Source organism: Schistocerca piceifrons, chromosome 11 (assembly GCF_021461385.2).
Source record: "Schistocerca piceifrons isolate TAMUIC-IGC-003096 chromosome 11, iqSchPice1.1, whole genome shotgun sequence".
Classification (NCBI taxonomy): domain Eukaryota; kingdom Metazoa; phylum Arthropoda; class Insecta; order Orthoptera; family Acrididae; genus Schistocerca; species Schistocerca piceifrons.
Window position 1 is genome coordinate 12,714,051 of NC_060148.1, and position 17,308 is coordinate 12,731,358.

The window sequence follows — 17,308 nt, forward strand, 5'->3', positions numbered from 1 at the left end:
ATGTCCACCATTTCATTTCCTAACTTCCTTCAAACGAACACTGAAGTTACTGATTACCCTACGGCACATGTCTTCCATAATTTCACTGCAAGCTTGAAGAATAAGTCTTCTGAGCTCCATTAAATCATGTGGACGTTTTGGGAAAATTTTTTCCTTTACGTACCCCCAAAGAAATATGTCACGTGGATTGAGGTCTGGACTGTTGGAGTTTTTACACGAGCATTTCGACATGCGGATCATTTCACTCAGGTTTCCAGGTCGCTTCAATGACGGACAAAATTGGCCCCCCAATATTCCAGACCTCAATCCGCATGACTTTTTTCTTTGGGGGTACCCAAAGGAAAAAATTTTCCCGAAACGTCAACGTGATTTAATGGAGCTCAGAAGACTTATTCTTCAAGCTTGCAGTGAAATTACGGAAGACATATGCCGTAGGGTAATCACTAACTTCAGTGTTCGTTTGAAGGAAATTGTGGACATATTGAGCATGTACTGAGTTAGAACAAATCTCCATGGACGGCTCTTCATTGTAGTATATGTTCCTTTCAAATTGTATTGACAATAAAGTTTATATTCAAAACCAAATGGTAACACATTTCGTGTGCCACCCTGTAATTTTCGACATTCATCTGTAGCACTGCATCTCAGACATTTTGATAATCTTTTTTCCTGGTTTCCCCACAGTCCATGATTCATACCAAACAATACTGTGCTCCATATTTGCATTCTCAGAACTTGTTGTGCGTGAGAATGTGTGATGAATTTCTTAAACCACAGTGCATTCAATTCTCAGTCAAAACATAACTTTGAGTACCAGCTACTTACAAGGGAACCTCCCCATCGCACCCCCCTCAGATTTAGTTATAAGTTGGCACAGTGGATAGGCCTTGATAAACTGAACACAGATCAATTGAGAAAACAGGAAGAAGTTGTGTGGAACTGTGAAAAAATAAGCAAAATATACAAACTGAGTAGTCCATGGGCCACATAAAAAACATCATGGACGAAGTGTGCTTAGAAGCGCCGTGGTCCCGTTGTAGCGTGAGCAGCTGCTGAACGAGAGATCCTTGGTTCAAGTCTTCCCTCGACTGAAAATTTTACTTTCTTTATTTTTGCATAGTTACTATCTGTCCGTTCGTTCATTGACATCTCTGTTCACTGTAATAAGTTTAGTGTCTGTGTTTTGCGACCGCACTGCAAAACCGTGCGATTAGTAGACGAAAGGACGTGCCTCTCCAATGGGAACAGAAAACATTTGATCGTAAGGTCATAGGTCAACCGATTCCTCCACAGGAAAACACATCTGATATATTCTATACGACACTGGTGACGGCATGTGCGTCACATGACAGGAATATGTTTCGACCCACCTAACTTGTACACTTGGCGAATGGGTAAAAAGATTCTTCTACCTTGCCCGATTTAGGTTTTCTTGTGGATGTGATAATCACTCCCAAAAAAGTGATGAAAACATAAGAGTTTGTCACATAAACTGAAAATCAGAAATTAAAATTTACACTTGATGGAAGATTTAAACCTAGGACCTTTCGTTCCGCAGCTGCTCACGTTACCACGAGACCACGGCGCTCCTGCGTTCTTATTGTCCTTATTGTTGCTTATCTTCCCTTGGACTACTCAGTTTGTATATTTTGCTTATTTTTTCACAGTTCTACACAACTTCTTCCTGTTTTCGCAATTGATCTGTGTTCAGTTTTTCAAGGCCTATCCACTGTGCCAACTTATAACTAAATCTGAGGGGGGTGCGATGGGGAGGTTCCCTTGTTAGAAAAATTTAGGGCCCAGAAGATTAGTCATGTATGCTATTATTTAAAATTTTACTGGCACATTTGTGTTTCATATATCATAAAGAGAAATGGATGCTAAAAATGACAAAGTTTCAAGGTTACTTTTTCATATTTATTTTAGTTATTTCATAGATTACAGGTTATGGAATAACAATGCCAAAAAGTGTGATTATTCTAGAGAAATTTCACATCCAGTTGGCTTTTCTATAGAGAACCCATGAAATGTTCAGCACAGCAGTGAAATTTGTGATAGTGCTTGTCAGAAATATTCAGTTGCTGCAATTTAATTTATGCTCTTAGGATCCTGCCTAAGCACTCCCTTGGAAGAAAACGACAAAAAATATTTGGTGAACAACAATATACTTCCTTTTGTTGTTGCTATACTGTATGTTTATTAATTTTAGCCGTTAACTTTTCCTATTTATGTGTTTCACATGTCTTTTGCTCTGAATGTCTGCTGCCATTGGCTGGTGAGATTACATGATTGGATGATGAAAGTGCATTATGCAGCACAATTTCGATTTCAGTGCTTTGAAAACTTTTGTACTGCATTTGGTGGAATTTGGATTTATACTTTCGTAATATGAAAATCATTTTACCGCATGTCTGTCGGTCGTTCGCGCCCCCCCCCCCCCCACCCCCCCACCCCGCCGCCGCCTCCCCTCCTAAAGTGCTAAGAAGTTGGAAGTTGTACGCCGGTGTATAAAACCTTTACCATTCAAAGGATTGATAAGTTTTACAGCTCCAAGAGGAAGTACGAGGGCAGTTCAATAAGTAATGCAACACATTTTTTTTCTCGGCCAATTTTGGTTGAAAAAAACGGAAATTTCTTGTGGAATATTTTCAAACATTCCCGCTTCATCTCGTATAGTTTCATTGACTTCCGACAGGTGGCAGCGCTGTACGGAGCTGTTAAAATGGCATCTGTAACGGATGTGCGTTGCAAACAACGGGCAGTGATCGAGTTTCTTTTGGCGGAAAACCAGGGCATCTCAGATATTCATAGGCGCTTGCAGAATGTCTACGGTGATCTGGCAGTGGACAAAAGCACGGTGAGTCGTTGGGCAAAGCGTGTGTCATCATCGCCGCAAGGTCAAGCAAGACTGTCTGATCTCCCGCGTGCGGGCCGGCCGTGCACAGCTGTGACTCCTGCAATGGCGGAGCGTACGAACACACTCGTTCGAGATGATCGACGGATCACCATCAAACAACTCAGTGCTCAACTTGACATCTCTGTTGGCAGTGCTGTCACAACTGTTCACCAGTTGGGATATTCAAAGGTTTGTTCCCGCTGGGTCCCTCGTTGTCTAACCGAACACCATAAAGAGCAAAGGAGAGCCACCTGTGCGGAATTGCTTGCTCGTCATGTGGCTGAGGGTGACAATTTCTTGTCAAAGATTGTTACAGGCGATGAAACATGGGTTCATCACTTCGAACCTGAAACAAAACGGCAATCAATGGAGTGGCGCCACAGCCACTCCCCTACCAAGAAAAAGTTTAAAGCCATACCCTGAGCCGGTAAACTCATGGTTACAGTCTTCTGGGACGCTGAAGGGGTTATTCTGTTCGATGTCCTTCCCCACGGTCAAACGATCAACTCTGAAGTGTATTGTGCTACTCTTCAGAAATTGAAGAAACGACTTCAGCGTGTTCGTAGGCACAAAAATCTGAACGAACTTCTCCTTCTTCATGACAACGCAAGACCTCACACAAGTCTTCGCACCCGAGAGGAGCTCACAAAACTTCAGTGGACTGTTCTTCCTCGTGCACCCTACAGCCCCGATCTCGCACCGTCGGATTTCCACGTGTTTGGCCCAATGAAGGACGCAATCCGTGGGAGGCACTACGCGGATGATGAAGAAGTTATTGATGCAGTACGACGTTGGCTCCGACGTCGACCAGTGGAATGGTACCGTTCGGGCATACAGGCCCTCATTTCAAGGTGGCGTAAGGCCGTAGCATTGAATGGAGATTACGCTGAAAAATAGTGTTGTGTAGCTAAAAGATTGGGGAATAACCTGGTGTATTTCAATGCTGAATAAAACAACCCCTGTTTCAGAAAAAAAAATGTGTTGCATTACTTATTGAACTGCCCTCGTATATTGTCACTTGACATGGAAGACGTAAACTTTCACCCAGGGTGGAGTGGATTTTCACCTGGGAAATAGTGTATTTTCACCCACGAAAATGTGTATTTTTAACCGGGAAATCGTGTGTGTGTGTGTGTGTGTGTGTGTGTGTGTGTGTGTGTGTGTCTGTGTCTGCATCCACGAATACACCATGAGTATTGACGAAATTGCTTCTGAGCAGCTTCAAAGCAGGGAACCTAGTAAATAACTAAATATTTCTCCAACACTACCAGAGAAGGGAAGTTGCTACTCGCCGTATAGCGGAGATGCTGAGTCGTGATAGGCACAACAAAAAGATTCACACAATTGTAGCTTTCGGCCTTTAAGGCCTTTGTCAGCAGTACACACACACACACACACACACACACACACACGCGCGCCCGCGAACGTGCAACTTGCACAAACATCTGCAGGGTCAAAGAGATGAAACTACTAGTGCAAGTTGCATTTGCGTGTGTGTGTGTGTGTGTGTGTGTGTGTGTGTGTCTGTCTGTCTGTCTTCTGCTGACAAAGGCCTTAATGGCCGAAAGCTATAACAGTGTGAATCTTTTTGTTGTGCCTATCACGACTCGACATCTCCGCTATATGGCGAGTAGTGTAGGCGCCCCGGTGGTCCCAGTCGCCTACGGTGGACTGGAGGCTGAGCGGTGACCTCTCGAGTTGTCAGGATGCTAGGAAGTGACTGTGGATTTGTCAGAAATGCCAAAGAAACATTATTAATTCATGACACCTTTATTCCTGCCGAGTACAGTGTGGCCTGCCTAACACAGGCTGGCCGATCTCGGTGATATCGACAACCTTCCCCGAGCCCTCGCTGACTCGGAGCGATGACACCAGCTCCGGGCCACACTAGTCTCGCTACAGTTCAATCCTTTTATCTTGGCGGCTCGCGCATGCCTGCCCAGACGCGGGAGATGGCTGCGTTGCCAGTTGCACGCGCCAAGAGAAGCAGCGCCATAGTATAGCATAGTTCGCAAACTTACGTTTAGGGGGGAGCGCGCAGTTCATGAAGTAAAGCCACCACATCCACATTAACCCTTTCGCTGCTACAGAGACGTGCTGTGTGCGATTCTGTCATCACTGCACTGCTCGCCTGTGCAGACACACGGTGTTTCGACTGCTTTGACACACTTTATCATTCGATTTCACAAAAACTATTTGGCCCAAAAATTTGATTTTTACACGTCTTCTTGACTGGTACCTTCCCCCCCTTAAATGATTTAATTTGGTTCGATGTTCAACGCAGTTATTGTGCAGCATTAAATGTAGTAAACCATTGCACGGAAATTTTGAAGAGTTTCCGGAGGTAAAAGTCCATAGCGTATACTTTCTGTATGGTCGATTTTAGTTGCACAATGTTGACAATTAAATGTGGACAAGATACCTAAATTTAATATACAAATTTACCGTATAACAATATCTCATTTAATTTAAGTACCACATAGGTGTCATATGTAATATTAAGAAATGTTCCGTCTTTCGCGACTGTAATGAAAGTTTTATTTACACCGGGCGCATTTGGCTTTATTTTAAAGCACTTCGGAATGCGGGGAGAACGTGTCTGCAGCAGCGAAAGGTTTAATGAAGAGACAAAGCACTAGAAATTTCCAAAAATTGCATTCAAACGAATAAAATTCGTGAAGTACAGCACTTCAATATTATTTTTAAATAAAGTAAATATTAAGCACAGCACAAGGATCAAACTCTTGACCTATCGCTTAGCAGTCCAACACCTTAACCATTACGCTAACGCAACTCGAACAGCATAGCTCCGTGAGCTCCGTGTCACGCAAAATACTACCAAACACTGTTGGCGTGACTATGAATTATTCACGCTTCGTCGAAGTACAATAGGAAATAAACAATTACCGCTCTTCTTTATTGCAAAAAAGCAGTTCGTGAGATTGATACAAACACCTTTCCTTGCTATCGCCTGAATTAGGAGTCTTATTGCTTGTTTGGTTTAATTAATTAATAGAATATGAAGTAATTGGTATAAAGAATGCTTTTTCCAAACATTCTACACTCCTGGAAATTGAAATAAGAACACCGTGAATTCATTGTCCCAGGAAGGGGAAACTTTATTGACACATTCCTGGGGTCAGATACATCACATGATCACACTGGCAGAACCACAGGCACATAGACACAGGCAACAGAGCATGCACAATGTCGGCACTAGCACAGTGTATATCCACCTTTCGCAGCAATGCAGGCTGCTATTCTCCCATGGAGACGATCGTAGAGATGCTGGATGTAGTCCTGTGGAACGGCTTGCCATGCCATTTCCACCTGGCGCCTCAGTTGGACGAGCGTTCGTGCTGGACGTGCAGACCGCGTGAGACGACGCTTCATCCAGTCCCAAACATGCTCAATGGGGGACAGATCCGGAGATCTTGCTGGCCAGGGTAGTTGACTTACACCTTCTAGAGCACGTTGGGTGGCACGGGATACATGCGGACGTGCATTGTCCTGTTGGAACAGCAAGTTCCCTTGCCGGTCTAGGAATGGTAGAACGATGGGTTCGATGACGGTTTGGATGTACCGTGCACTATTCAGTGTCCCCTCGACGATCACCAGTGGTGTACGGCCAGTGTAGGAGATCGCTCCCCACACCATGATGCCGGGTGTTGGCCCTGTGTGCCTCGGTCGTATGCAGTCCTGATTGTGGCGCTCACCTGCACGGCGCCAAACACGCATACGACCATCATCGGCACCAAGGCAGAAGCGACTCTCATCGCTGAAGACGACACGTCTCCATTCGTCCCTCCATTCACGCCTGTCGCGACACCACTGGAGGTGGGCTGCACGATGTTGGGGCGTGAGCGGAAGACGGCCTAACGGTGTGCGGGACTGTAGCCCAGCTTCATGGAGACGGTTGCGAATGGTCCTCGCCGATACCCCAGGAGCAACAGTGTCCCTAATTTGCTGGGAAGTGGCGGTGCGGTCCCCTACGGCACTGCGTAGGATCCTACGGTCTTGGCGTGCATCCGTGCGTCGCTGCGGTCCGGTCCCAGGTCGACGGGCACGTGCATCTTCCACCGACCACTGGCGACAACATCGATGTACTGTGGAGACCTCACGCCCCACGTGTTGAGCAATTCGGCGGTACGTCCACCCGGCCTCCCGCATGCCCACTATACGCCCTCGCTCAAAGTCCGTCAACTGCACATACGGTTCACGTCCACGCTGTCGCGGCATGCTACCAGTGTTAAAGACTGCGATGGAGCTCCGTATGCCACCGCAAACTGGCTGACACTGACGGCGGCGGTGCACAAATGCTGCGCAGCTAGCGCCATTCGACGGCCAACACCGCGGTTCCTGGTGTGTCCGCTGTGCCGTGCGTGTGATCATTGCTTGTACAGCCCTCTCGCAGTGTCCGGAGCAAGTATGGTGGGTCTGACACACCGGTGTCAATGTGTTCTTTTTTTCCATTTCCAGGAGTGTATAAAAGAAAGTCTGCTATCAAGACATTGCTTTTGTTCTATTACTTTATTTCTGACTGAACGTTTCTAAAGCTGAAGACACTCGTCCGTGCCAAGCACTGCAGTCGAGATCTGGCAACGTCGTTCTCTGTTCATTGGCTGACTGTGTTTTGTGACGTCAGATGCGCAGAACGAACCTGAACTCGGCCGCCAACATAAATGACGCGCACTCTAGCGCAGCGCCGTGCGTGGCTGGCGGTGGCCGGCTCGGCGGCGGACGGCAGGAGGCTCCCGGTTGGAGTCCCGGCGCTGTCGGCACGAGAGGCGTTCTCGTAGTGCGGAGTGTGCTCTATCCCGCCCCGTCTTCTTCCCTGCTCCTCCCGGTGGCTCGTCTGCAGCGTACGGACGGAATAGGTTGCAGTCCCCCAGCGTCGTCGGCTCACCCGGTTGTGACGGCGGAAGCACAGGGCCTAGGCCCCGCACGATCTCGACGACGGCTCATCGGTGTGGTCGGCATTGGCGGCGAGCGAGTCTGCCGCGACGTCTGCTAATCCCGGGTCGACGATTGACAGCGGCAGCAGAGAGGACCAGAGCTGGTACTGTCCCGCCACGTCTGCTGCTGGATGGGCCGCCCTGACTGCAACATCTCCTCGATAAAGATTAACGTGTCGATCACCAGTCCGCCCCGGTAGCTGAGTGGTCAGCGTGACAGACTGTCAATCCTAAGGGCCCGGGTTCGATTCCCGGCTGGGTCGGAAATTTTCTCCGCTCAGGGACTGGGTGTTGTGTTGTCCTAATCATCATCATTTCATCCCCATCGACACGCAGGTCGCCGAAGTGGCGTCAAATCGAAAGACCTGCACCAGGCGAACGGTCTACCCGATGGGAGGCCCTAGCCACACGACATTTCCATTTACCGAGCTGAGTGCTACGCAGCGACCCAGTACACGTCTCACTGCAAGTCTAACTGCGAGTGCCTTGTTGCTATCAAAGCTGGCGTATTTAAAGGAAGCACGAGCTACTTCCTGACGTCATGCTCGTTTGTAATGAACGCATTCGTTCCACTTCTACTGCCGATTCTCTGTCGTACTCGCCCCTTAGGTGTTCTTGCGACAGAGTTACGTGTTGTTACGGCAGACTTACGAGAGGTTGAAAAATGCAGTACAGCTGACGCTATACCTCTGTCTTGCACTCTACGAAAGTCTCTGTCCAACACAAACCTGCGTGCTAAGCAATTCTCTCTCGGCTGTTGTGTGTAACCAGGCCACTACCCCTGCGTGACGACACATTCCGATACATGTGCAATCCTCTTACCTCTCGGCTAACCTACTGCCTCTGCCTCTCGCCATAGGCAACGAAACTTTGACAATATTCCACGTTTCCAACTCTTTTCTATTCCACGACACTACAGTAGCAACTTTCCTTCTCTGGTATTGTTACATTCCATCCTGGAATTTCCATTGTTTGATTAAATGTTTCTCCAGTTGTACAAAGTAAAGTGGGTCACAGGGACTTGCACACTTGTGGTGGTGGTGCCAAGAAGGGCTCATGGCCCTTAAATCTCACTCGGTGTCTCCTTCGGACGAGCTCGACTAAAATTTGCGCTCTCATTTGTCCGCCAGGAGGGCGACGCAGTCGGAGATCTGCGCCTACATCGAGAACCGTTTCCCCTACTTCGATCGCAAGAAGAAGGTCTGGCGGAGCTCGGTCCGGGCGTACCTGTCGCTCGGCAAGTACTTCGTCAAAGTGCCGCGGGAGGACGGCAATCGCGGGGAGCACTACTGGACGCTCAGTGAGTCGTGCGGGCGGTGGCGGGGTGACGGGATGTAATGTTGTTGTTGTTGCTGTTGTTGTTGTTGTTGTGGTCTTCAGTCCTGAGACTGGTTTGATGCAGCTCTCCATGCTACTCTATCCTGTGCAAGCTGCTTCATCTCCCAGTACGTACTCCATCCTACATCCTTCTGAATCTGCTTAGTGTATTCATCTCTTGGTCTCCCTCTACGATTTTTACCCTCCACGCTGCCCTCCAATACTAAATTGGTGATCCCTCGATGTCTCAGAACATGTCCTACCAACCGGTCCCTTCTTCTAGTCAAGTTGTGCCACAAACTTATCTTCTCCCCAATCCTATTCAATACCTCCTCATTAGTTACGTGATCTACCCATCTAATCTTCAGCATTCTTCTGTACCACCACATTTCGAAAGCTTCTATTCTCTTCCTGTCCAAACTATTTATCGTCCATGTTTCACTTCCATACATGGCTACACTCCATACAAATACTTTCAGAAACGACTTCCTCACACTTAAATCAATACTCGATGTTAACAAATTTCTCTTCTTCAGAAACGCTTTCCTTGCCATTGCCAGTCTACATTTTATATCCTGTCTACTTCGACCATCATCAGTTATTTTGCTCCCCAAATAGCAAAACTCCTTTACTACTTTAAGTGCCTCATTTCCTAATCTAATTCCCTCAGCATCACCCGACTTAATTCGACTACATTCCATTATCCTCGTTTTGCTTTTGTTGATGTTCATCTTATACCCTCCTTTCAAGACACTGTCCATTCCATTCAACTGCTCTTCCAAGTCCTTCGCTGTCTCTGACAGAATTACAATGTCATCGGCGAACCTCAAAGTTTTTATTTCTTCTCCATGGATTTTAATACCTGCTCCGAACTTTTCTTCTTTTTCCTTCACTGGCTGCTCAATATACAGATTGAACAACATCGGGGAGAGGCTACAACCCTGTCTCACTCCCTTCCCAACCACTGCTTCCCTTTCATGTCCCTCGACTCTTATAACTGCCATCCGGTTTCTGTACAAATTGTAAATAGCCTTTCCCTCCCTGTATTTTACCCCTGCCACCTCTAGAATTTGAAAGAGAGTATTCGAGTCAACATTGTCAAAAGCTTTCTCTAATTCTACTCATGCTAGAAATGTAGGTATGCCTTTCCTTAATCTATTTTCTAAGATAAGTGTTAGGGTCAGTATTGCCTCACATGTTCCAACATTTCTACGGAATCCAAACTTATCTTCCCTGAGATCGGCTTCTACCAGTTTTTCCATTCATCTGCAAAGAATTCGCGTTAGTACTTTGCAGCTTTGACTTATTAAACTGGTAGTTCGGTAATCTTCACACCTGTCAACACCTGCTTTCTTTGGGATTGGAATTATTATATTCTCCTTGAAGTCTGATTTAAAAAAAGAAATTTCTCAGGCTTCCGGCCGTTTCAAATGCCGTAAAGAAGAGCACGAGCTTTCGACTGAGTTCTCCTCGATCGTGGTGGAATGGAATGACTGCTGACGGCCTGCCGGTATCCCCTTACGTACTCCAGCTGCCAGCTGCGACGTCACTCGGGTGGTACTGGGTGTCTTCGATTGTCTGCTTTGGCATCCCTGATTAGCTGTCATTTTATGGCTGTAGCTCCACAGTGGTGCAGTTCTAGGAAATTTTTACTGGACTAGCCATCCCCCAACTCTGTTCTGAGCTTATTATATGCACTGGTGGAAACGGGAAATGTTACACGATAAACATCTTAATTGGATTCTGTGGAAATGTTGGAACACATGAGGCAATACTGACCTTACGCCTTATCTTAAGTAAAGGCAAACCTACGTTTCTACCATTTGTGGACTTAGAGAAAGCTTTTGACAATGTTGACTGGAATACTCTCTTTCAAATTCTAAAGGCGTCAGTGGTAAAGTACAGGGAGCTATTTATAATTTCTACAGAAACCAGGTGGCAGTTATAAGAGTCGAGGGACATGAAAGGGAAGCAGTGGATGGGAAGGCAGTGAGACAGGGTTGTAGCCTCTCCCCGATGCTATTCAATCTGTATATTGAGCAAGCAGTAAAGAAAACAAAAGAAAAATTCGGAGTAGGAATTAAAATCCATGGAGAAGAAATAAAAACTTTGAGGTTCGCCGATGACGTTGTAATTCTGTCAGAGACAGCAAAGGACTTGGAAGAGCAGTTGAACGGAATGGACAGTGTCTTGAAAGGAGGCTATAAGGTGAACATCAACAAAAGCAAAATGAGGATAATGGAATGTAGTCGAATTAAGTCGGGTGATGCTGAGGGAATTGGATTAGGAAATGAGACACTTAAAGTAGTAAGGGAGTTTTGCTATTTGGGGAGCAAAATAACTGATGATGGTCAAAGTAGAGAGCATATAAAATGTAGACTGCATGAGACAAAGCTTTATGCCTCGCCTGCACCCGTCAACACTGACGTGGACCGTAGATGACCGGAAACATGTTGCCTGGTCAGACGTGTCCCGTTGTATTGAGCGAATGTACATGTATCGGTAAGCAGACAGTCTCATGAATCCATGGACGCTGTATGTCAGCAGGTGATTGTTTACACTGGTAGAGGCTCTGTAATGGTGTGGGGTATGTATGCTTGGAGTGACCCCTGATACGTCTAGATACCACTCTGACAGGTGACACATACATAAGCATTTTGTCTGATCACCTGCCTCCATTTGTGTCCACTCTGCTTTCCAACAGACTTGGGGAATCCAGCAGGACAATGCGACACTCCACATGTCCAGAATTGCTACGAACTGGCTCCAGGAACTCTCTTCTGGGTTTAAACAATTCCACTGGTCACCAAACTCCCGAGACATGGGTATTATTGAGCATATCTGGGATGTCTTGCAACCCGCTGTTCAGAAGAGATCCCCTCCCCGTCGTGCTCTTACGGATTTATGGACAGCTCTACAGAATTCACAATGTCCATTCTCTCGAGCACTACTGTAGACATTAGTTGAGTCCATACCATCTACATCTACATCCATACTCCGCAAGCCACCTGACGGTGTGTGGCGGAGGGTACCTTGAGTACCTCCATCGGTTCTCCCTTCTATTCGAGTCTCTTATTGTTCGTGGAAAGAAGGATTCTCGGTATGCCTCTGTGTGGGCTCTAATCTCTCTGATTTTATCCTCACAGTCTCTTCGCGAGATATACGTAGGAGGGAGCAATGTACTGCTCGACTCCTCGGTGAAGGTATGAAGGTATGTTCTCGAAACTTCGACAAAAGCCCGTGCCGAGCTACTGAGCGTCTCTCCTGCAGAGTCTTCCACTGGAGTTTATCTATCATCTCCGTAACGCTTTCGCGATTACTAAATGATCCTGTAACGAAGCGCGCTGCTCTCCATTGGATCTTCTCTATCTCTTCTATCAACACTATCTGGTACGGATCCCACACTGCTGAGCAGTATTCGAGCAGTGGGCGAACAAGCGTACTGTAACCTACTTCCTTTGTTTTCGGATTGCATTTCCTTAGGATTCTTCCAATGAATCTCAGTCTGGCATCTGCTTTACCGACGATCAACTTTATATGATCATTCCATTTTAAATCACTCCTAATGCGTACTCCCAGATAATTTATGGAATTAACTGCTTCCAGTTGCTGACCTGCTATATTGTAGCTAAATGATAAGGGATCTTTCTTTCTATGTATTCGCAGCACATTACACTTCTCTACATTGAGATTCAATTACCATACCGTCCACCGTGCGTCAATTCACTGCAGATCCTCCTGCATTTCAGTACAATTTTCCCTTGTTACAACCTCTCGATATACCACAGCACCATCTGCAAAAAGCCTCAGTGAACTTCCGATGTCATCCACAAGGTCATTTATGTATGTTGTGAATAGCAACGGTCCTACGACACTCCCCTGCGGCACACCTGCAATCACTCTTACTTCGGAAGACTTCTCTCCATTGAGAATGACATGCTGCGGTCTGTTATCTAGGAACTCTTCAATCCAATCACACAATTGGTCTGATAGTCCATATGCTCTTACTTTGTTCATTAAACGACTGTGGGGAACTGTATCGAACACCTTGCGGAAGTCGAGAAACACGGCATCTACCTGGGAAGCCGTGTCTATGGCCCTCTGAGTCTCGCGGACGAATAGCACGAGCTGGGTTTCACACGACCGTCTTTTTCGAAACCCATGCTGATTCCTACAGAGTACATTTCTAGTCTTCAGAGAAGTCATTGTACTCGAACACAACACGTGTTCCAAAATTCTACAACTGATCGACGTTAGAGATATAGGTCTATAGTTCCGCACATCTGTTCGACGTCCCTTCTTGAAAACGGGGATGACCTGTGCCCTTTTCCAATCCTTTGGAACGCTACGCTCTTCTAGAGACCTACAGTACACCACTGCAAGAAGGGGGGTCAAGTTCCTTCGCGTACTCTTGTGTAAAATCGAACTGGTATCCCATCAGGTCCTGCGGCCTTTCCTCTTTTGAGCGATTTTAATTGTTTCTCTATCCCTCTGTCGTCTATTTCGATATCTACCATTTTGTCATCTGTGCGACAGTCTAGAGAAGGAACTACAGTGCAGTCTTTCTCTGTGAAACAGCTTTGGAAATAGACATTTAGTATTTCGGCCTTTAGTCTGTCATCCTCTGTTTCAGTACCATTTTGATCACAGTGTGTCTGGACATTTTGTTTTGATCCACCTACCGCTTTCACATAAGACCAAAATGTCTTAGGATTTTCTGCCAAGTCAGCGCATAGAACTTTACTTTCGAATTCGTTGAACGCCTCTCGCATAGCCCTCCTCACACTACATTTCGCTTCGCGTAATTTTTGTTTGTCTGCAAGGCTTTGGCTATGTTTATGTTTGCTGTGAAGTTCCCTTTGCTTCCGCAGCAGTTTTCTAACTCGGTTGTTGTACCACGGTGGCTCTTTTCCATCTCTTACGATCTTGCTTGGCACACACTCATCGTGTTGTGGCACTTCTGAGTGCTCATGGGGATCCTACACGCTATTAGGCAGGTGTAGCAGTTTGTTTGGCTTAGCAGGGTATTTGATTCTGTGGGCAAACCGACGTCTACCTGGGAACATTTGATTCAACTGGCAGCAGTAGTTCACCGATGTTATCGACGTGAGTTGGGCAATTCACAACCTTACAAACACTGACTCCTTTCTGCTGCACCTTCACATACCCAGAACACTGTCTAGTTTATGCTGCTTCATTCCATTCCATGGTGCCAGTGAACTCGAATTGAAAGTGATTTGTGTTAACGATAACAATACAATATTTTTATTAGTAGCTAGTTTCGTAATGGAAAAAATACAAGATATTCATACACTGTGTGATCAAAACAATCTGGCCACCTGCCTGAAAATGACTAAAAAGTTCGTGGTGCCCTCCATCGGTAATGCTGGAATTCAGTATGGTGTTGGCCCACCATTAGCCTTGATGACAGCTTCCACTCTCACTGGCGTACGTTCAGTCAGGTGCTGGAAGGTTTCTTGGGGAATGGCAGCCCATTCTTCACGGAGTGCTGCACTGAGGAGAGGTATCGATGTCGGTCGGTGAGGCCTGGCTCGAAGTCGGCGTTCCAAAACATCACAGAGGTGTTCTGTAGGGTTCAGGTCAGGACTCTGTGCAGGCCAGTCTATTACAGGGATGTTATTGTCGTGTATTCACTCCGCCACAGGCTGTGCATCATGAACAGGTGCTCGATCGTGTTGAAAGATGCAATCGCCATCGCCGAATTTCTCTTCAACAGTGGGAAGCGAGAAGGTGCTTAAAACAGCAATGTAAGCCTGTGCTGTGATAGTGCCACGCAATACAACAAGGGGTACAAGCCGCATCCGTGAGAAACACGACCACACCATAACACCACCGCCTCCGAATTTTACTGTCGGCACTAGACACGCTGACAGATGACGTTCACCGGGCATTCGCCATACCCACACCCTGCCATCGGATCGCCACATTGTGTACCGTGATTCGTCGCTCGACACAACATTTTTCCACTGCTCAATCGTCCAATGTTTACGCTCCTTACACCAAGCGAGGCGTCGTTGTGCATTTACCGGCGTGATGTTTGGCTTATGAGCAGCCGATCGACCGTGAAATCCGAGTTTTCTCATCTCCCGCCTAACTGTCCTAGTACTTGCAGTGGATCCTGATGCAGTTTGGAATTCCTGTGTGATGGTCTGGATAGATGTCTGCCTATTACACATTACGGCCCACTTCAACTGTTGACGGTGTCTGTCAGTCAACAGGCGAGAGGCGAGGTCGGCCTGTACGCTTTTGTGCTGTACGTGTCCCTTCACGTTTCCACTTCACTATCGCATCGGAAACAATGGACCAAGGGATGTTTAGGAGCGTGTATGACACAAGTGACACCCAGTCACGTGACCACGTTCGAAGTCCACGAGTTCTGTGACGCTCTCTCACAATGCCCAATGACTACTGAGATCGCTGATGTGGAGTACATGGCAGTAGGTGCACCTAATATGAAAGACGTATGTCTTTGGGGGTGTCCGGATAGTTTTGATCACATAGTGTATTATGTAGGCTGTAAATTGAAAGTACAGTAGAGCGTTAATTATCCGAAGTAATTGGGGGACATGGGTGTTTGGAAAACCGGTTTGTTGGGATAATCGAACTGTACATGTTTATTTGCCAAAAAGAAGTACTGTACAGTAACAGAGAACAGAAGGTGACTGTTTGCACCGTGAGAAGCTCTTCTTGGGGGCGCGCGCCATCCTTCAAACTGCGCGGAGCGGCAAGCCTCAACTCTAAGCTGGCGCAGCTGTTGGTGTGAACAGCTTTGATACTGCCGCTACTGCTACTGCCAGTGCCGAGCCGACAGAAGAGTGCCGATTGTTGAAACACAGCGGCTGGCGGCTCGGCCGGTCAGCAGCGCCTCGTGAAGGCCCCATTAGAAGCAATGTTCTGCCAGCGTTGGCCCAGTGCGGCGACTACTGTGGGAAACTTGGTTTGGGAGTGAGGGGGATGATGGAGAATAACAGGTGCGAGGCGAGCGAGTACACAGTTCGGTTAAGCGGTCGTTCGGTTGACCGTCGTTTAGATAATTGACGCTCTACTGTAATAGCATATGCAGAAGAACTGGGAAACATAGCAGCTGTGCAGCATTTCGACCCTCCACCGACAGAACATACCATTCAGAATTGTCTGGCTAGTTAAGAAGAACTAAAAAGAGGAAGACTAAATGTGATGATAGAGGTCTTGGAATACTGAAAAAGATTTTAGATTTGCAGTGACTGCGAATATCCTTGTGGGACCTCGCATTGCCTGCCCACCAAACGATTACCGTGTTCGCCGGTTGCAGACCCGCAGTACGAGGGCGTGTTCAACTACGGCAGCTTCCGCGACTACCCGTGCGTGAAGCGGACGTTGTGCAGGCAGTGCGAGAAGCAGCCGTTTCTCGGGCCCTGGGAGCGGTGACGCCTCTGAGAGAGCCCGACGGCACCGCCAGCGCCTCCCGCCACCTCCAGATCGCGCGACGCAGCCCCGCCGTGTCGGAGCACCTCGAGCTGGCGGCTGCTGCCGACAGGTTGCAGTGCGGTCCCACGCCTCTCTCGACTGCCGTCACCGCCTGTCCGTACTGTGCCAGGTACGAGCACAGGTCAGTGCCTCGTAATGTGACCGTGTCCTCGAAAACCTCAGATGTTGGGTCACATTTTTATTAATCCACAAATGATTTGTGTCTTTTTATTAGCAAACCTGGCTATTCTTGACAATTGCTAAATATGTTTGGGAATTGGATGTACCGGGTGATCAAAAAGTCAGTATAAATTTGAAAACTGAATAAAGCACAGAATGATGTAGATCGAGAGGTAAAAATTGACACACATGCTTGGAATGACATGGGGTTTTATTAGAACCAACCGTATCGCTAGACGCGTGAAAGATCTCTTGCGCGCGTCGTTTGGTGACGATCGTGTGCTCAGCCGCCACTTTCGTCATGCTTGGCCTCCCAGGTCCCCAGACCTCAGTACGTGCGATTATTGGCTTTGGGGTTACCTGAAGTCGCAAGTGTATCGTGATCGACCGACATCTCTAGGGATGCTGAAAGACAACATCCGATGCCAATGCCTCACCACAACTCCGGACATGCTTTACAGTGCTGTTCACAACATTATTCCTCGACTACATC

The 17,308-nt window shown here is 47.1% G+C and overlaps 1 protein-coding gene across 1 annotated transcript in view; it reads left to right on the plus strand.

Annotated features, from left to right (window-relative positions):
- Positions 1-16,738, plus strand: part of LOC124720217 — a 108,933-nt gene extending 92,195 nt beyond the window's left edge. The window contains exons 9-10 of the mRNA XM_047245538.1: positions 8,982-9,151; positions 16,481-16,738. Coding sequence (XP_047101494.1) covers positions 8,982-9,151; positions 16,481-16,596 — 286 coding nt within the window. The 3' untranslated portion in view covers positions 16,597-16,738. The remainder of the gene's footprint in view (positions 1-8,981; positions 9,152-16,480) is intronic.
- Positions 16,739-17,308: the final 570 nt, after the last annotated feature.